General features: G+C 33.5%; 1 protein-coding gene across 3 annotated transcripts; it reads right to left on the reverse strand.

Moving 5' to 3' along the window:
* Positions 1-746: 746 nt before the first annotated feature.
* LOC132715096 (uncharacterized) lies at positions 747-22,167 on the reverse strand. Of its 3 annotated transcripts, none has more exons than XM_060698074.1 (10): positions 22,008-22,167; positions 20,027-20,164; positions 18,001-18,244; positions 14,698-14,900; positions 10,407-10,606; positions 9,911-9,946; positions 9,268-9,357; positions 6,790-6,903; positions 6,220-6,375; positions 747-2,433 (listed from the first exon to the last, which is right to left on the reverse strand). In XM_060698074.1, exons 3-10 carry the CDS (start codon positions 18,229-18,231, stop codon positions 1,262-1,264), a joined length of 2,202 nt encoding a protein of 733 aa, XP_060554057.1. In that variant the 5' UTR covers positions 18,232-18,244; positions 20,027-20,164; positions 22,008-22,167; the 3' UTR covers positions 747-1,261. The 3 variants fall into 3 exon arrangements, with proteins under 3 accessions (XP_060554057.1, XP_060554059.1, XP_060554058.1); XM_060698076.1 differs by having other exon boundaries at positions 22,019-22,161; XM_060698075.1 differs by having other exon boundaries at positions 21,901-22,025.
* Between the last annotated feature and the right edge of the window lie 298 nt (positions 22,168-22,465).

Raw genomic sequence — 22,465 nt, forward strand, 5'->3', positions numbered from 1 at the left:
AGAGGAGCTATAGTGCAAAATTGTTATACAGACTTGCTAACATAAAGGAATTGTGTTATATAAAACTGCCGACATAAAGGAATAGTGTTATATAAAACTGCCATGTTATATGATTCCTGACATAAAGGAATAGTGTTATATAAAACTGCTGACATAAAGGAATAGGGTTATATAAAACTGCTGACATAAAGGAATAAGGTTATATAAAACTGCCATGTTATATGATTCTGCTGACATAAAGGAATAGTGTTATATAAAACTGCTGACATAAAAGAATAGGGTTATATAAAACTGCTGACATAAAAAAATAAGGTTATATAAAACTGCTGACATAAAAGAATAGGGTTATATGATACTGCTGACATAAAGGAATAGTGTTATATAAAACTGCAGACATAAAGCAATAGTGTTTTATAAAACTGCTGACATAAAGAAATACAGACCTGCTGACACACAAGAATGGTATTAAAACAATTTAGAGTAAGAAAAATAACAAATATCTCTTTAAAAGGTGGGCATTACAAACAAGTCTAAACAATAAAGTAAATATATACAATAACAGTTGTAACACCTCTTCTTCCTGTGTGGAAATTAATAAATAAAAATTGCCCCAAAGAATAAAAACTAAGTCATTTGCGTACATAAAATACATACTATTTTTTGTATTCTTTTTTATTAAATTTTTAAGGTATTACGACCCTTACAAATAACATCTATATATGCCATACATCCAATAGATCCATATCTATGTTGCTGATCTGTCAACTGACCTTATACTACCAAACTTCTGATATTATTTTTTAATTTAACTTGGGAGAATGTAGCTTGCACTGACTTTATAAGTGTGCTATAAAGACTAGAAAAATACAAAGTCCAAATGAACAGAAAATAATGTAACAGTTTGCAATCATTTTCTAAAAAGGAAACAAAATCTATCCAACAATGATGCCTAACAGTAATACTTGTACTATAGTGACATATATTACAGCAGTATCAGATCTTGTTTATTTGATATGTTTGAAGCATGTTCTTATATACATTAAAATGATCATTTACAATGTAGAAGCTACCCAGTGTTTCCAATATAATATACCCTATTATTTAACAATAAAAAGACATTATCCCCTGTGTACAAGTGACTGCAGTTAGACTTAAAGCCAAACATTGTAACAGTCCATATTTGTTCTTTTTCAACTCTTTCATTATATTCATTATAAATGAACCAAATACTTCTTTATTAATGTAAAAGAATAATTAAAAATTAGACAGTAGCCTCTTTGGAACTAAAATTAACAGTCAAATTTCTGTCAAGTTGATCAGCTGATCGTGCTCGTACAATGTGAATCCTACCTTCACTATTTCTATCAACAGTTGTATTTTCAGCATCAATACCACTATCTAAACTTTCTACCTGCCTCATTCTATGTTTCTTAGCCTTTTCATTTTCATATGGGCCTTCATTTTCTTGTTCAAGTTGCAATTTCCGCTCTCGAGCCTCTCTTCTGCTCATATCTGCATCAAGTTGTCTTTTAATGTCAACATATGATAAGCCTTCCACCCTATTTAAGTGATCGAATCTTGATAACCTGCCTACAGGTTCACCATGATAACCCATAACATGTTCATACCTCGCACGAAGAACATCCGATTTTGTGAGTTCACCGCTGCGCTGCGTACTATCACTTTTATGTGTCGCTTCACTTGACATGCTTGATAAACTGCTAATACTAAGTCTACTCCTTTCCATAGCATAATTTATTTGACCCTCCGGAGTTTCTGGAGCAACAATAAGTTTTGGAGGATCTGCTGTGGATGCACGAGATCTAGGTCGTGACCTAACTTTATGTCGATGATGGCCATGCCGTAAAACATCTTTTGAAATCATTTCACTAGGTGGTAGATTAGCTGGAGTGTCACCAGTATAGTCACTATAACCTGACGTACTTGTAGCATCAGATATCTCGCTCATCGTACTAGCTTTCTCAAAACTACCAATAGTACTTGCTCTATCATACACATCAAAATTATGAGGAGATTCTCTCCGGGATTTAATATCCGACAAATTTTCATAACGTTTATTTCCGCTTTCAGGGACAGTGAGCTTCAGGTTTTGTTCTTGTTGATTTTTTTTCTCGTGTAGCTGAATTTCTGTGGCAGAAACTGAGACTGGTACCTGAGGAACTTGACGTGTAGGAAATTCTGTATAACGTCTATCAACAGGTGGGGTTGGCTGTGGAGTTGAGGGTTCATCACTCATAAAAGCAGGATTTACCTCACCAAACACAATACTGCTGTCTGGTGACAATTGTTCTGACTTCCCTTTTACAGTAATTGGTGGACTTGCTTTTTCTTCTTTTAAATGCTTGCGTTGGAATTGGAACTGACGACCAGACAGTCTATGGACACTTCTCCGTACAAAATCCTTTGCTGACACTGTAATCAGAAAGAATAAATGCAAAAATCTGTAATGATTATATAATATTGACTTATCATTTTGTGATTTATTCAATACAGTCCAAATCGACAAAAAAGCCATTTTCTATTGTTTCTAATGTTTTAGACAAATGTATAAAGGGTCAAGATAAATCTCTGTTCTGAATTGTGATCTGTATTAAGATTGCAAGGCTGCATTCATCTGTCTTAAACATTCAAGATAAATTTTTCTCAACTATTTTCTGTAAAATTTCAATTTTTTAAGAAGAATTTTATCCCACCATGTGTTTTGATATTTTAGAATATGGACATGGAAAGCTTTGAATGGTTAGTTAAAGCATACTTAAATGGTACTAAATCACCCTTGCATAAATATATATAGAAAAGAGGGCTAAGATGGTGACACATTGCTCACCTGAGAACCATTGTTAAACAAGTATAACTACTGGCAAACAGTAAAAGTTCGGTACCAGAAACAGTTTAACCGGTAGGGGACTAAAAACAGGTAATTAGGATATTCTGATAAGTAACCCTTGTCATTTTGTTAAATGGTCAGAAATATCATTTACAAATAAAATTCAAACCATATGCTTTCCAACATGAAGACGTGGGGGGAGGGGGGTCAAATGATTACTTATGTCTGCAATGTGGTTAATATAAGGAAGAGATGTTGTTTAAAACTATATCTTGGGATAATGTACGAAGCAAAACTGACTTCATTCTATCACAAATGCTCAACTTTGTGAGGACTTTGTTCTCAAGTGAGCTGAAAATAACATTGAATGCACAAAAGATTTTGAGATAGCAATGTCATGAACATATAATTAAAGAATGCAGAAAATATTTACTGAAGATAATAAAAAAACACCAAAAACATTTGAATGAAAAATTATGATGAATCTGATGAATTAAAATATCTACTATTGGCTTACAGACATAATACATTATGTTTTAAATTGACTGTAATAATTATTCTGCTCAGATGTTTCCTCATTAAAATATATGGTGTTTATCGAGCCAACTTTATCTACCCTCTCATTCAGTCATACCTAACACTTATGTGCCTAAAATAATGTGTGGTAGAAAATTTGGTTCAACCCTCATCAGTTAAAGATGGAAAATTGTCATATGACCATAATAAAGGTAATGCAATAAACAACCAACATTGCAGTGTTTTATATTTGAAAACGATGAAGCAGAAAGACAAGGTAATAGTCTCCTGTTTCAGAATAATTACACTGATCCTTTAACCAACAAGTAGAAACAAACTTTCAACCATTTTAAATTGTAGAGCATGTGATGTATAATCTCTGTAATATAAACATTTTCAAAGCAAAGAAATATACATGATACAAATAGAAAACATACAGAGGAAACATAAAATTACTCACAGTACATTAAGCTCTGCCTTCAATGTCAACAAAGTCATATTAAAATGTAAACTTGATCAAAATTTCATTAATATTAAATCTAAGTTCAATTTATCAATTACAATCACAGTGTAATGATCCATTTTCGTGAAAATGGAGGGATGGACTAACTAACAGACAGATAGAAGTTCTAACTATACAGCATCTGGCTATTTAATTGTTCTCTCTATTGTTCTTGTTAGCGTCGAAAAAAGGAAAATAGCCACATATCAAATTATGGAATGAATGACATGAAAGAGAAAGTACAATAACCTATTGTTCCTGTAGCCATATAAGTAGCCTTTCATAAGTACAGATATGCAACCAAAATGGGATAAAGGGCCATTTCTATTTAATTTTTTTGTTCTGTTTCCAGTTAGATGGCACCCTATCTATTTTCATTTTGGATTTTACACACTACAGTGTTGGAGCAGTACCTGCAGACACTAGCAGAAATTATGATCATAAAATAGAAAAATATAGCTTTTTTCGCTGTGATTTTTACATTTTTCATTCATAATCTTAAATATATCATTGTAAACAGATAAATAAGGCCTCTAAAAGTGCATTATGGTAGGTAAAAAGGTGAGATTTTAGCATTCAATCATTCAAGCGCCTTGTCCAGAAGATATTGGAATTAGGCATTTAGTGTGGTGCTCCAACACTTTTTTAGTCTCATTCTTTCATTATTGCCAACAGAAAGACAGACTGTTTGTGGGTAAACCTAACCAATAATTACCAATTTCCCTACAAGTGACCAATTACTAATTGCACATGATTCTGAATCAGTGATGACAGGCAAATGACTATTACACTTAATGTCCAAGATCAATTGTCATGGAGAAATTTCTCCTTGTCCAAGAATAAAACCAGTAAGCCCCTGAATAAATCTAATTCATTCACTACTGAGAAAATTTTGCGTTTTATAGATCAGGAATTAAGGATCTCTATTTCTATTTTTGCATTTTTTGGTCAAGGAAACAATAAATAGTTTTCACAAAATGTGACAAATGTTTAAACTAGAAATGTGTCATCATGCCACGGATGCCCCCGCATGCAGCCAAAATTTCAGATGGTGCATTAATTATTTTTTTCATTTTAAGTTCAAAGCTCTTAAAACTTTTCAATGTTAACACAAACCATTTTCATACAATGTTCAAGGCACTGAAATTATTCAGTCTTAACCTTTTAAAAATAGCATATTGCATATTTGTAGCCAAAATAATGGCTAAAAGTATGAGTGCTGAAACTGAAAGTTCAAAATTTTTCCAACATTCAGGAAAGTTAAGTTTGTCTAAAATCATTGAACCACGACCAAATTCAAACTTAAACTGCTTATTCCTAAGATGTATCTATATTATTTTCAAAGTGAAAGGGACATAACTCTGCCAAAAAATCATCAAACCATGACCAAATTCCAACTTGACCTGCCTATTCCTTTGACATATCCATATTTAAGTTGAATATGTAACACTGTTGGGTAGATAATGAACAGAAACTGTAAATTTCATATTATTTTCAAAGTGAAAGGGGCATTACTCTGCCAAAAATCATTGAACCATGACCAAATTCGAACTTGGCCTGGGCATTCCAAAAACATATCCATATGTCAAATTTGAGTTGAATGTGTTGTACCATTAGGGAGATAATAAACAGAAACTGAAAATTTCATATTATTTTCAAAGTAAAAGGGGCATAACTCTGCCAAAAATCATCGAACCATGACCAAATTCGAACTTGACCTGTATTTTCTCATGACATATCCATATGTCAAGTTTGAGTTAAATGTGTTGTACCGTTTTGGAGATAATGAATGGAAACTGAAAATTTCATATTATTTTCAAAGTAAAAGGGGCATAACTCTGCCAAAAATCATCGAACCATGACCAAATTCTAACTTGACCTGTATTTTCTCATGACATATCCATATGTCAAATTTGAGTTGAATGTGTGCAACCGTTCTTAAGATAATGAACGGAAACTGATGATGACGGAATGACAGAATGACGGAATGACGGAAGGATGGAAGGACGGAAGGACGGAATGACGGAACAGGGTAACACTATATGCCCCGGCCATTACATGGCGGGGGCATAATAACACTATATGCCCCGGCCATTACATGGCGGGGGCATAAAAAGAAGTCATATATTGATGATAATTATCAATTGAATTTCTGCAAAGTTTATATTTTATCAAATCACAAACTACTGAATGTGGAATAGCTGCTTTAAACTGTCCTCTTGTTTTGACATCTGAAGTATTGTTTGCTGGTTATACTGTATATTACTTACTGAAATCAAAAATCTTTTTATTACACTCAAAACAGCAGACTAATATACTACAATGAAAGACAACTCTATGTATGTTTTATTACCTGCTCTTTGGGTCATTTCCTGTTTGAGTTGATCATCACGGTTGCGCCATCTATAGAAATACCATATCCCCAAAGTAATAAGGCCAACAGCCAGAAGTATAGCAATAACAATACCAGCAATAGCGGCTGCTGTAAGCCCATCTGTATCTGCAGTTTCTATTATAATAAAAGTATACTGCATAGAAATGTAATAATTTATAACCTCTATATAACATAAATCTCACTTTAGCAGAAGATAAATGTTGGACATATGGACAGATGGTACAAATGCAATATGTTACTGACCAAAAAAAGAGAAAGTTTGACTACTAACTATAAAACTGGAATCATTATCTTGATTAATTACTGGCTATCACAAGAACTGATCAATATTCTCACTCAAATTTATACAATAATTAAGAGAAATTATATATGTATCAATCTAATATATATCACATTGAAAAAAATCAAAATAAAATCACAGATCCAGGTTAGTTTTTGTAATTACCATAAAAAATGTTTCTTAACTTCAATTTTAATGTTTTACATCTATACCCAACAATATAAAAAATAAAAAAAACAATGACATACTTTTACATCTGTCCCCAACATAACCATATAAACATTCACATGTATAATTTGACTCATTCTTTGGACTTGTCACACACTTTGTGCCTTCTGGACATGGTAAATGGGAACACGCCTCTGAAAATGGTGAAAACCTCAAGCGTAAAATAACATGAAATTTCTTATACTTAAGCATCCTCACTTTAAGGATGCAATTTATAGTAAATTCTTCATTTTTGATTTGCCAGAAACTAATAAATATTGAACACTGAAGACACACTTGCTGGATGAAATAAGATAAACTGTAAGATAAGCTTGTATTTATTGCAATTTAAGGCACGTTGTTCAATCTGCCAACATTGACACCGTCGACAGGAACTATCTATGTTTACTTGAGGAAATGAACTGTGATAAACAATCCAAATTAATGTATATTATTAGTTATAGAGATTACTAACAGGTAATATGGCCATATGTAAATGGTTGTTTGCATATATAACCAGAGCCACTAGGTCAGGCTCATATTGCACACAACTATCTAAATTTATAACAAGAGCCATGTCAACATGGCCATCCCCCGCCAAATGTGTTTGCTAACTGGAAGAATGTATATGTAGTAGAGCAGAATAATTCAATGTAAGAGGTCTTTTGATAATGAAAACTGATGGCTGAAGTGATTACAGATTTGAAACCTATGTGAATACTGATGGCTGAAAATAACAAAGGGCAATAACTGAAAAATAATGCAAGGTAGGTTATCATTCTTATGTGCTGCACCCCTCCTCAGTAAGATCTATCCACTAATGAAGTTTCAAGTTGATACCTCAAATACTTTTTGAGATAAGCTCCGACAAAATAGTATGAAAAAGAACAAAGGGCAATAACTCAAAAATTATATAGGGAAGAGTTATCATTCTTGCGCACAGCATTCCTCCTCAATAAGATCTATCCACCTATGACGTTTCATGTTGACATCTCAAACACTTTTGAGTTATGCTCCACTCAGGTGAAAAATTAAGTATGAAAAATAACAAAGGGCAATAACTCAAAGTTATGAAAGGTAGAGATATCATTCTTGTGCACTGCACACATCCTGAGTGAAATCTATGCACTTATGAAGTTTCATGTATCTCAAAGACTTTTTGAGTTATGCTCTGGACAAAAATTAATTTTGAAAAATAACAAGGCCAATAACTCAAACATTATGCAGGGTAGAGTTATCATTCTTATGCACGCACTCCACCTCAATGAGATCCAACCACCTATGAAGTTTCAAGTTGATACCTCAAACACTTTTTGAGATAAGCTCCAGACAAAATAGTATGAAAAAGAACAAAGGGCAATAACTCAAAAATTATATAGGGAAGACTTATCATTCTTGCGCACAGCATTCCTCCTCAATAAGATCTATTTACCTATGACATTTTATTTTGACATCTCAAACACTTTTTGAGTTATTCTCCACTCAGGTGAAAAGTTAAGTATGAAAAATAACAAAGGGCAATAACTAAAAAAATATGAAAGGTAGAGTTATCATTCTTGTGCACAGCACACCTCCTGAGTGAGATGTATCCACCTATGAAGTTTCATGTTGATATCTCAAAGGCTTTCTGAGTTATGCTCTGGACAAAAATTAATTTTGAAAAATAACAAAGGGCAATAACTCAAAAATTATGCAGGGTAGATTTATCATTCTTGTGCACTTCAATCCTCCTCAATGAGGTCAATGCACCTTTGAAGTTTCAAGTTGATACCTCAAATACTTTTTGAGATATGCTCTGGACAAAAATGTCAGACGGAGGGACGGACGGACGAACGGATGGACGGACCGTTATCATTTTTGCGCACAGCATTCCTCCTCAATAAGATCTATCCACCTATGACATTTCATGTTGACATCTCAAACACTTTTTGAGTTATGCTCCACTCAGGTGAAAAGTTTAGTATAAAAAATAACAAAGGGCAATAACTAAAAAATTATGAAAGGTAGAGTTATCATTCTTGAGCACAGCACACCTCCTGAGTGAGATGTATCCACCTATGAAGTTTCATGTTGATATCTCAAAGGCTTTTTGAGTTATGCTCTGGACAAAAATTAATTTTGAAAAATAACAAAGGGCAATAACTCAAAAATTATGCAGGGTAGAGTTATCATGCTTGTGCACTGTACTCTCCTCAATGAGGTATATGCACCTTTGAAGTTTCAAGTTGATACTTCAAATACTTTTTAAGATATGCTCCCGACAAAAATGTCGGACGGAAGGACGGACGAAGACTATTTCTATGAAATGAACCTGTCATGACCAACTCAGGGTGGTGTGGTCTTACAGAGGGTAGCTGTTAGGGAACACAAATGCCTTACACCTTTTTCACCAACAAATAAAGAATATGATTGATGATAAAGATGGCCACCCTCAGGTTATAGAAGCATACTTGTATAAAGCTTAGCCATATGGTATATTCTGATGCCAAGTATAAACAACATAAAAACAAAGATCCTACCTGTACATTTAAATCCATTACAGAAACAGTTGCCATACGGATCTTGCCAGCAGCTTGGACTGTGACATACTGTCTTGTCAATACAATCATCTGAATAACATGTAAAAATGGAGGCCTCATGTGAATATATCAGCAAAAAAGTGAATCAATATGAATATAACACTATAAATAAATCTAAAAGTAATCAATTTATATTTCTAACAATATTTCAAGTCATTTACGAGCAAGTAAAACTTTAAAAAATCTGGTTGAACTGCCAAAATGTTGCAGAAAAGACAAACTGACATAGAAATACATGTTATGCTTTCAACTGCATAAACTTCGGTCTTTGAAAAGTGGAGATAAAAAAAGAAGAAGAAAATATGAATATAAGGCTAGGACAGTTGACATTTTCTTGCTGAACGTTTTATTCAGTCAACTTAATAATTAATTAACTCATGTACATAAATACCTTTCACATATATGTAATGCTGCCTTAATCAACACTTGTGCTTAAAGTCATTAGAGAGTTCTCTATCAATAAACTTGTGTACTCGAAGTCAGTAAACATAATGCTTTATTAGTAAATAGTGTTCCAGTCAGATTACAACAAAAAGCCAGGAAATGATTTATAATGAGTATATGTGTAAGTTGTAAAACTTACCAACATATATCGCAAATACATCCGCAGGTTTCGCATCTGAAAAGCACAATAAAGAAATATACTATGAATTAAATTGAGAATTGATTTTTTGTGCAATTTTTAGACCCATTTGAGTAAGCTTTTCATTTTGGGGTCATTTTGCACATATCAAAATGATTATTCTGGAAAAACAGGATGAGGGAATGATCTGAAAATCTTCACACAAGAATATTTTTCAGATCTACATCAAACGGCAAGTATTTCTAGTCCTGTAATTTCAAAAAACCTCAGTGCAGTCCCTTTTAACAGTTTCAAGTAAATACCATTAGCAGTTTTGAAGATAGGTGTTGCAAGCAAAATTTAACTAAAGATTTTTTAAGTGCACAAAGGGCCATGATTCAGTCAAAATCCATGTCAGTTTTATTGATCTAGGACAGTTACTTGCTAAAAATTCTCAAATAAGAGTGTGAAGTTACAAGCAAAGATCTTGGTTGATGAGATATCTGTATGAACTTACCCGAGAAGGGTACGGAACTGTTGGCAGGTGAGAACATGAAATGTGGTGGACTGCTATCTTGTGGTTGCCAATTACACTGAATGGCTGAATTAATACTTTCTGGTTCAAGAACTGTAAACCAGCCAGTAACATTGTCACAGTCGGATGCTGATTCTATTGGCTGACTCATGATAGAAAAACTGTGATCCAGGGTGGAAACACTGAAAATTATCAAAATTACCATACATTCAAATCACTCAAACAGATCAAAATAATTTCTTAAAATCCTTGACATAAATACCGATCATGATTTAGAACAAAAAGAAGAATTTTCTTTCACTTAAATGGCATGAAATTTCTTCACAAGATGTCAGTTACAAATGTACTTCTAATGTCTATCGTTTAAACTTCAGATCGCTTAAATATAAACAAGAGGGCCATGATAGCCCTGAAATTGCTCACCTGTACATAGGCCCCTGGGCCAAGGCCAACTTTAAACCAGGGGCTCTTATTTGAACAAGCTTGGTAGACACTCACTAGAAGATATTTCATGCTTAGTATTTAAACTCTAACTCTTTGGGTTTTTTATAAGAAGATTTTTTAAGTTTTTACTATATACAAATAGGGAAAAACAATTACCCCCCCCCCACACCGAGCGGGGCAAATTTAAACCCCAGGGCTTTTATTTGAACAAACTTGGTAGACACCCACTTGAAGATGTTTCATGCTTAATATCTTAAAAAAAGATATTTTAAGTTTTAAGTTTTTACTATATACATAAAGGGAAAAACAATGACCCCCTCGGAGGGTCCAATTTTAACCCAAGGGCTTTTATTTGAACAAACTTGGTAGACACCCATTAGAAGATTGTTCATGCTTAATATCTAAGCTCTAGCTACTTTGGTTTTGGGGTGGGGCCAATTTTTATCCCTGGGCTTTTATTTGAACAAACTTGGTAGACACCTATTAGAAGATGTTTCATGCTTAATATCTAAGCTCTAGCTATTTTGGTTTTTATTTGTTTGGGTCGTCAGACCAAACAAATAATGGTAGCGAAATTTCAGAGTCTGATGCTGTTAATTGCAAATGCCGAAAGTAGGCCGCTTTTTTGAAGCGGTTACTTCCCTTTATATGTACACTAACGACGAAAAAATTCAGGGGAGATCACTGCGTAAAGATGGTCAAATGACAGGCGCATTAATTTTCAAGCAAAATAATTCCCAAATGGTCGAAGATTTCTAATATTGTTTTATCCTTTATAGATATACATGCTTATAATAAGCTCCATGATTATTAACATCTGTGTTAAACAACAGTTATCGTCGAAATAATAAGGGTTACAAACCCTAATTTAGAATAATATGGTTTTCTTCAGGCCTTTCACATAACTTCACCGTGGCCGAGGGGTCTGGAGTTCAAATCCAGAAAGGCAACTCTTTTTTTTTCAAATTGTTTAAATCAAACAAACATTGAATTGAATATCAGTGTTGCAATTAGTCTTAAAGCCAATTAACTACAATTAAAACGCTGGAAAGCACTGGTGGCACTATACAATCAAAGCACAGAAGGCGCTGAATTTGTTTGGGTCTCAGAATGTCAGAAAGGTGAAGGTTGTGAGATTATAAACCAATTTGTTTTTGTAAAGTGCCACCAATGCTTTCAAGCGTTTTAATTGTAAGAAATTGGCTATAAGACTAATTTCAACACTGATATTCAATCCAATGTTTATTTGACTTAAACAATTTGAAAAAAAAAAGATTGCCTTAACTGGGATTTGAACTCCAGACCTCTCGCTTCCTAAGCGAGCGCGCAAACCCCTCGGCCACTGTGAATTTATTTGTAACAGCCTGAAGAAAAGTATATTATTCTATATTAGGGTTTGTAACGACGCTAACTGTTGTTTAACACAGATGTATATAATCATGGAGCTTACTATAAGCATGTATATCTATAAAGAATAAAACAATATTAGAAATTTTCGACCATTCAGGAATTATTTTGCTTGAAAATTAATGCGCCTGTCATTTGACCATCTTTACGCAGTGATCTCCCCTGAATTTTTCGGCGTTTGTTTACATATAAAGGGAAGTAACCGCTTCAAAAAAGCGGACTACTTTCGGCACTTGCAATTAACAGGGTTATTTATTTATTGATCACCTATTTGCCAGAAGGTTTTCTAAGAAATTACTATATTATTAATTAATATAATTATTGTTATTTGTTATTAGTATTATAATAATTATATATGTTTCCAAATCTGCTAGTATATAATAATTATTGTCAATGGTATAATTATCTATATATTTATCATTATTATTATAATTATTATTATAATTATTAATATTATTATTATAGAAACGGCAAAAGCCTTTCATATGGCAAATACGCCGAAAATAATAGGGACGGCACATGCCGTCCCTATGGCAGTGAAAGGGTTAAAGGGACTCCACTGAGGTTACTTGTCATAATGGGACTGAAAATATTTTTTCCAGATAAATGAGCTATTTGATGTAGGTTTAGACCACTAATCTTTGTGCAAAATTTCAGATCATTCGCTCACTTCGTTTTACCAGAATAATTATTCAAATTGTAAAGAAATGACCCAAAACGCTATTCACTCAAATCGGGTTAAGAAAATCATAAAAATTCGATTTTCAATTTATTTCAAAGTATATTTCTTAACTATCTTTGCATTTATTTCTGTTTAAAGTGCTCTAGCTCAATTATGTAAGAAATTCAAATGTTATGTTTTTTATGCTTTTAAACCTCAGTGAAGTCCCTTTAAAAGAGGATTTTTTAAGTTTTTACAATATACAAATAAGGAAAATCAATGACTCCCTGGGGTGGGGCCAATTTTGACCCCAGGGCTTTTATTTGAACAAACTTGGTAGACATCTACTAGAGGATGTTTCATGCTTAATATCTAAGCTCTAGCTATTTTTGTTTTTTTAAAAGAAGATTTTTTAAGTTTTTACTTTGTGACAGGTGAGCTAAAAATACTTGTCCTAAAATTAAGTTTATATCAATATAATAAGCCATAAAACAGTGAGTTATTGTAAGCAAAAAAAAAACATCTTGTTATATTGGTGGTTCATAAAAAGTGCTGTTATTTACATTTCAAGTGTATAATTCAGTTTCCTCATTTCATGAATTTTATTCCCAAAGTCATTTAGTATACATTTTCTCCTTACTTTATAAATAATAAAAAAATGAGACCCTTCACAATATTGTAAGAATAATTCATAATGGGGGAGAACAGTTTGTATTGCATAAGCAAGATTCAGGGAGAAGAAAGACAGAAGAAATGGAATTCTAATGAAGTAAAGTGATATCTCAACAAATGATAGTACATTAGTGTAAATCTGTTATCATAATAAGTTTGTTTGCTATTGAAATTGCAGTGAAACTCAGTTAAACAGTGAATTGAGACCTTGACATTTTGTATGCTATATACATGAGGTTTCTTATAACCAATATAAGGAATAAATATCTTATGAACAATCAATACATATATAGCAAACATAACAATATAATGCTTAGAGACTTAACACTCAGTGAAGGCTTATGGTACCAGTCCCTTAAAGGTAATAAATGCCTAAATTTAACAATCCTGTTCGATAAATGAATTTGATACAGCGTTTAATAACTGCCTAGATAATGTGATAATTAGTTTTGTATCAAATACGAGATGCATTTTATAGCTGACCCATGGAGAAAGCATCCCAAACAAGATACAATTTATAACTGACCCATGGAGAAGGCATCCCATACAAGATACAATTTTTAACTGACCCATGGAGAAGGCATCCCAAACAAGATACAATTTATAACTGACCCATGGAGAAGGCATCCCAAACAAGATACAATTTATAACTGACCCATGGAGAAGGCATCCCAAACAAGATACAATTTATAACTGACCCATGGAGAAGGCATCCCAAACAAGATACAATTTATAACTGACCCATGGAGAAGGCATCCCAAACAAGATACAATTTATAACTGACCCATGTAGAAGGCATCCCAAACAAGATACAATTTATAGCTGACCCATGGAGAAGGCATCCCAAACAAGATACAATTTATAACTGACCCATGGAGAAGGCATCCCAAACAAGATACAATTTATAGCTGACCCATGGAGAAGGCATCCCGAACAAGATACAATTTATGACTGACCCATGGTGAAGGCATCCCGAACAAGATACAATTTATAACTGACCCATGGAGAAGGCATCCCAAACAAGATACAATTTATAACTGACCCATGGAGAAGGCATCCCAAAAACATATACAATGTACTTCTTCTTACCTATGTAAGCTGCAAAATTCTGGCACTGACGTAAGATGCTGATCAGAAAAAGTGCTATATAGAATCCTTGTACAGTCAAACCAACTTGTAATGTTTGTAGCACTAGGAAACACTGGCCAATCGGTGTGATTGTAGGAGGGGCCTGCTGCTCCAAACACAATATATGCCACTTCATCTACACCACTGTAAAATGCTATCTTCACCTGAAATAATATTGACAACTATACAATTTCAGTTCAAACTTTAAAATATTTGTAACAATATAATCTGTTCAATTGTATTGACAGTATGGGCCTATGGATAATTAACATTACACAAAAAGTGAGGGGTAATAATAATAATTATTTTGATACTAAGTGTAAGTACCCTATATAGCAAAGTAAGAATTAAATATTGATGGTATTTGAATGCATCATAACCATCAGCAACATTATATACATGTATTATTATATACATGCAGTTGTGAACATTAAATTATTTATGACACATGCACTGCATCATTAGCCAGGATGATCATCATGAAATTTAAATTACAGAAACATAAATTGAAAGAAATAAACTAGGGTGATTCAATTAAGCTTCCATCATAACCAAACTAAAGTCAAAACTTTACTTTAATTTAAAAGACATGAATCAAACTAAGTCTATGTATATGGACCCCTATGTATATGTCCACATTTAGTCATTTCCACTAGTAGGGACAAGTGTCCACCTTTAGTCATTTCCACTTGCAACAAGTGTCCACCCTTAGTCATTTCCATTTGGGGCAAGTGTCCACCTTTAGTCATTTCAACTTGCCACAAGTGTCCACCTTAAGTCATTTTCACTTGGGACAAGTGTCCATTTTTCTCATTTCCATTTGGGGCAAGTGTCCACCTTTAGTCATTTTCACTGGCCACAAGTGTCCACCTTTAGTAATTTCCACTTAAGACAAGTGTCCACCTAAAGTCATTTCCATTTGGGGCAAGTGTCCACCTTTAGTCATTTCCACTTAGGACAAGTGTCCACCTTTAGTCATTTCCATTTGGGGCAAGTGTCCACCTTTAGTCATTTCAACTTGCCACAAGTGTCCACCTTTAGTCATTTCCACTTGGGACAAGTGTCCACCTTTAGTCATTTCCACTTGCGACAAGTGTCCACCTTTAGTCATTTCCATTTGGGACAAGTGTCCACTTTACATTTCCACTGAGAGTCAAATGTCAAATCCATTTATAATAATATTTTAGCAAAATAAAAATATGTACTGACTGAATATACAGAAAAGTGCAAACCATGGTCAGATGGCACAGATTTGCTGGCTAATCTTGGTCTGTACTGGTTGCATGGGTCCACAGTGACTTTTTTACATAAAATAGGGCAGGATAGAGGGTTTTTACCCATCTCCACCCCCCCCCAAAAAAAAAAACAAAACAAGAGGGCCATAATGGCCCTGAAATCGCTCACCCGTATATAGACCCTTGGGGCGGGGCTTTTTTTAAAACCAACTTGGTAGACACCAATTAGAAGATGTTTCATTTTAAATATCTGAGCTCTAGCTTACTATTGACATATAAGGAAAATCAGACCCCCGGTGTGGGGCCAATTTAACCCTCAGACTTTTATTTGAACAAATTTGGTAGACACTCAATAGAAAATGTTTCATGCTTAATATCTAAGCTCTAGCTCTATGGGTTATTTAAAAGAAGATTTTTTTAAGTTTTCACTATAGATATATAAGGAAAATCAGTACCCCCCGGGGCGGGTCAATTTTGATCCCAGGGCTTATATTTGAACAAACTTGGTAGACACTCACCAAAAGATGTTTCATGCTTAATATCTAACTCTTTGGGGTTTTTAAAAGAAGATTTTTGAAGTCTTCACTATAGACAATGACAATGACCCCACGGGTGGTACTAATTTTGACCCCAGGGCTTTTATTTGAACAAACTTGATAGACTCTCACTAGAAGATGTTTCATACCAAATATTTAAGCTCTAGCTCTTTCGATTTTTTAAAAGAAGATTTTTTTAAGTGTTTACTATATACATATAAGGAAAATCAATGACCCCCCCAGGGGCGGGGCCAATTTTGACACAAGGCTTTTATTTGAACAAAGTTGATAGACACTCACTAGAAGATGTTTCATGCCAAATATTTAAGCTCTACCTCTTTGGGTTTTTTAAAAAGATGATATTTTAAGTTTTTTCTTCTGGTTGCCATGGCAACAAGAGTTTTACATGAAATTAAATTCTTTGAACAATTTTTAAAGGTGACCTCCAAAGGACCATTCCTGTGAAGTTTGAATGAAATTGGCTTAGCGGTTTATGAGGAGATGTTGTTTAAAGTAAAACTTTACGGACGACGGACAGACGCCGAATGAAAAGTGATCACAAAAGCTCGCCATGTCACTTTGTGACAGGTGAGCTAAAAAAAAGTAAAATAAAAAAAAAATAAGACAAAACTGTCAGAAATTCCTAATTAAATCTTGAAAATCACTCTCAATCAAGAACATTCTCCACCAGTTTGGTATCTACACCTTATCATTAAGTATATGGCTTAAAATAACTGCTTTTTAATGTTTACTGTCAACTGATTGTTTCTTTTTTTAATTTACTGTTTACCTCATTTTCATAATTTTCAAAGATTACCATACTGAAATAAGAATGGTTGTTGTGATGTTTTAAAAACTCAGTGTACACAGAAAAATGTGCCTGTTGTAGACTCATTCACTTTAAGGATACTTTGAATACGAGGTTATCTTTATTAGCTATTTACGTTTGTTTTATTTGTATACTTCTTAAACCATCATGAAATGTTAAATTATGTTTGTACAGAGGAACTTACAAATAAAGCATTGTAACATTTATGTACAAAGTACTTAAAACAAATAAACATAATGAGATATTGCTACAAACAGTCACACAATATTTCAATGTTAGAATTACATTGAAGTATACATTGTAAATATACTTATATATTTATATAAATGGTCTTATAATATTTCAAATATTTTCGTAAACATGATACATATAGTAATATTACCGACATTTTAAAGTCTTCTTGAGGAAAAATTATGAGAAAAATTAAATACAATAGAATTCTACACTTTATTGAATACTTAACAAGTCTTATACAATAATTATGACACTTGTCTAAACACGGATAAATTCCTTGCTTAGCTCATCTATTTCATATGGAAATTGTAGTCTTTAAAGCCTTTTAAATTTTCTTATTACACAAAGTTTAGATAGCTTAAAGGGGGGATGTTATAATAGCTACAAATCTTAATGTTCATACATGTAAGGTTACATAAAAATCACATACCAGACTTATATCTTTGGTCTGCCAGTTGAGGGCATCTGCAGATTTATATGGAATTCCAGGCTGTATACTCATCACATTATCTGCATCAGGGTTCAAGGTCATATTTGATGTCCAAAGGTCATACACACTGGAAGCACCCCCCAGTGTACCCTGGGGCACCTTCATTAATAAATGCCATCCTAATGTCACTCCAATCAGATTTGCTATTACAATACAATATCTCAACATCATTGCCTTTCTTATTCTGAAATAAAAACTTAAATGTGATTCTTATATTCATTCTTATATTTTAAACAATTATGAATTTCATAAAGAAAGTCCATGGACTACCATGTATGAGATTATAGGAGACCAGTTTTTATGAGGTCTCAATATCAAAACATTGTAGAAAGCTGGCTATAACCCATTATGAGTGTAAATAAAACTAGAACTGCCACTATCATGGCGTGAATACCCCCGCATACCACTTTGTCAGAATCAACAGTGGCCATTTAGAGCTCAAGGACAACCTCCCTGCCAAATCTGAGGTTACTAAGCCAGTGCATTGCTAAGTTATGTATTCTACATGCTTCAAATGTGAAAATGTCAAAATCAATACATTGCAGACAGGACATTCTTTAGCAATTGAGAAGAAAAGCTTTTGTCAAGGTCCCTGTGACCTTGACCTTTGACACAGTGACCTCAAAATCAATAGGGGTCACCTTATAGTCATGATCAACATCCATGCCAAATATGAAGACTGTGGGTCAAAGGAATCTTAAGTTAATGGGTGGACAAACTTTTTGAAGTCAAAGTCCCTATGACCTTGACCTTTGATCCAGTGACCTCAAAATCAATAGGGGTCATCTACTAATCATGACTAACCTGAATGCCAAATATGAAGACTGTGGGTCAAAGGAATCTTAAGTTATTGGGCGGATAAGCTTTTTGAAGTCAAGGCCCCTGTGACCTTGACCTTTGACCTGGTGACCTCAAAGTCAATAGGGGTCATCTACTTATCATGACTAGCCTCCATGCCAAATATGAAGACTGTGGGTCAAAGGAATCTTAAGTTATTGGGCGGACATGCTTTTTGAAGTGAAGGCCCTGTGACCTTGACCTTTGACCTGGTGACCTCAAAATCAATAGGGGTCATCTACTTATCATGACTAGCCTCCATGCCAAATATGAAGACTGTGGGTCAAAGGAATCTTAAGTTATTGGGCGGACATGCTTTTTGAAGTGAAGGCCCCTGTGACCTTGACCTTTGACCTGGTGACCTCAAAATCAATAGGGGTCATCTACTAATCATGACTAACCTCCATGCCAAATATGAAGACTGTGGGTCAAAGGAATCTTAAGTTATTGGGCGGACAAGCTTTTTGAAGTGAAGGCCCCTGTGACCTTGACCTTTGACCTGGTGACCTCAAAATCAATAGGGGTCATCTACTAATCATGACTTACCTCCATGCCAAATATGAAGACTGTGGGTCAAAGGAATCTTAAGTTATTGGGCGGACAAGCTTTTTGAAGTGAAGGCCCCTGTGACCTTGACCTTTGACCTAGTGACCTCAAAATCAATAGGGGTCATCTACTAATCATGACTAACCTCCATGCCAAATATGAAGACTGTGGGTCAAAGGAATCTTAAGTTATTGGGCGGACAAGAAAAAACTGACGGACGGACGGCCGGACAAGCTGATTCCAGTATACCCCCCTTACAACTTTGTTGTGCGGGGGTATAACCAGTATACCCCCCTTACAACTTTGTTGTGCGGGGGTATAATAACATTATCTGGAAATGATATAGTACAATGTTGTAAGGACTATTTTTGCATATTTTGAGCTCTTTTTTTGTAATTTATAATATATATTGTATCGCACGTTTGGCAATGTGTAAATTACTTTCTTTGTACCCTTCACAATATTTTACTTTTGAATACATTTTCAAAATTTTCATGAAAATTAGCACTTATCTGGAGACACGCTACTTTAAATGATAAATGTAAATATAGCATCTTAGTGGCCACAAAGAATGGATAGTTACCATGAATTTTCTCTGTATGTGACTGGAATTATTTCATATGACAGAACAAATGGCCTTGGTTCAGCCTGAGAAGATGGATCTGTCTTATGTATTAACAGGTCTCCTACATTAAAACGTTTCTTAATTCCATTTTACCTCCTGAAATGAAATAAACTTGATTTCACCTTCTATGCACATAATAAAAGTGAACTGCAAATGTCACTTGCATCCTTTTGACATTTTAACCAAACTTTCTATCAAAAAGACAAACAAATTTTATAGAAAACGATGGTTAGATTATATTTAAGCAAATATTCAAGCAATTTCTGGAATTTCGTCTTTGTATGCAGATAATATCAATTCTTCTAAGATGCTGACACCTACAAGTTTTTTGAAAGTTTCATTGTCTATCTTACTGGACTCTAATTGTGTACAAACAAACATGTCAACAAGTCTAAATAACAAATATTCTTGAATAAAAATTGTAAAGATTGACTTAGCTACATGTAGTTATTCTAGTATTAGAATACTGGGTGATTGTGAATCTTTATCTATCTATATTTGCTAAAGAAAGTGTCTGCATACTTTACTACTTTACATAGATTTATGGTTTTATGCAGCCATTTTCACAAAAAAACAACACATATTTATCGTAAGTGAAATCTTACGATAAATCTCCTTTTCACAAAAAAACTTAAGTGCAAAATCTATTGTAACTTTACGATAGGTGTTCCCCGTTCATAAGTGTGATATTTTTTTCTCTTAAGAGTAAAATATCATGTATCTTTTATTTAAACATAATAAAAACAAACAAAAAGTGAACAAATATATATTAATAAGCAAACAGTATACGAGTATGTTATAAATAACACTTGTAAATTAAGTAATAATTAATTTTCAACATAACATTTGTGACGTCATGACTTGATGACGTCATGGTGGAGAGGGTTATGAATAATTTTTATATGTGAACTATTTAGAATTATCCTTGATAACTAATGTTAATGTACAATTTGGTGGGTTCGATTTCATTGCCAGCCTGTACTAGTGGCACCTTTTTATTTATTAATACCTTAGCAATAATGTAGCAAACTTTGTTTCTGAATTACTTAGATCCATACAATTATTTTCAATCAAGATAGTAAATATATCAGTGTGAATCATTTTTTTCTTCTTATTGTAACTTGATTGTGTTCAATACATATTTCAAGCTCTTAATTACTTGATTTTAAAACCGGAAACAAATATAGAGCAGGCACATCAATATCAAACGAAATGAACGTTGCTATGGATGTTTTTATCGTAAGATAAAATTTAACTTACAAGCGGCTTTGTGAAAATGACTTAAGATTTAACTTATGGTTATGTTTTTCCCCCTGACTGAGGTAAAAACTCCCTCAAAATATCTGAAATTTTAAAGAAAAAAATAAAAAGTTATGATGTTTTCGACATGCAAAAACGACCAGATTGCGGCAAAACCTTGTGAATCACATGTTTGACATGTTATAATTAGAAAAAACGGATTTCTGAGGCACAATATGCCTTTAACATAAAATTGTTAAAATAAAATGTGTATACTATGAATAAAACACTGATATTAAAGTGAAAGGTTATTGAAATTTGACCAAAAATGAAATGCAAATAATTCCTCCCACATACTCAAATTCCCCCTGCTGAGGGTAGCGACCTTCTTCCCCAAAATTGGATTGAGGGCACTGTAAGCACTTCTACAGGTGCACTTTTTTCTTCTTTTTTTTTGTCACATGAAAAACTGTTGTTTGCCAACTGAATTTTTACAGATATATAAACATGCAATCAGTCTTGACTTTTACCCGACAGTACTAGATATTATACATGTTATATACATGTTACAATCAAAAGAGTAAGAATCATACCACACAGAACATGTCAAAGGTAAAATGAGTCACCATTTCTGTCATATAGTCAACACTGTTCCAAGAACTATTCGTAAAACATACAATTAACCAAAATATGTGCGAACCTATATAACACCTTTTATGTGCTTCTTCCATTGTCCTATATTGTTTTTATTAGTTTTTCATGGAATTGATAATGATCATTTTCGAAGAGGATAATGTCCTAGTTTGCACACCTGTTGTTTTTGGTCTCGCACCTGTAGCGGTGTTCAGGTATATTTTTCTTGATAAAAGGGAGGTAAGTCGAGATAGCCATAAGAATAACACTTTGTACGTTTCATAAAGGTTGTGCAACACATATTCTTTTTATTAGAAAGCTATAATTATAAAGGATATGATATGAGTGAAGTTTCAATACTGAATTTATCAATCAAGTTGAATAAAATTGTTTTATCCGACGACCTCAATAAATCACGGATTTTAATTACAGCCAGCATGTGAATTATTTTAATAGAAACAATATCGTAAGTCTGAAGTAAATCCTTTAAAAGTAAAGAAGAAGAAACGTATTATTTAATGAAAA

This window comes from Ruditapes philippinarum, unplaced genomic scaffold (genome assembly GCF_026571515.1).
Source record: "Ruditapes philippinarum isolate M1 unplaced genomic scaffold, ASM2657151v2 ctg1340_1_1_1_1, whole genome shotgun sequence".
NCBI classification, from domain to species: domain Eukaryota; kingdom Metazoa; phylum Mollusca; class Bivalvia; order Venerida; family Veneridae; genus Ruditapes; species Ruditapes philippinarum.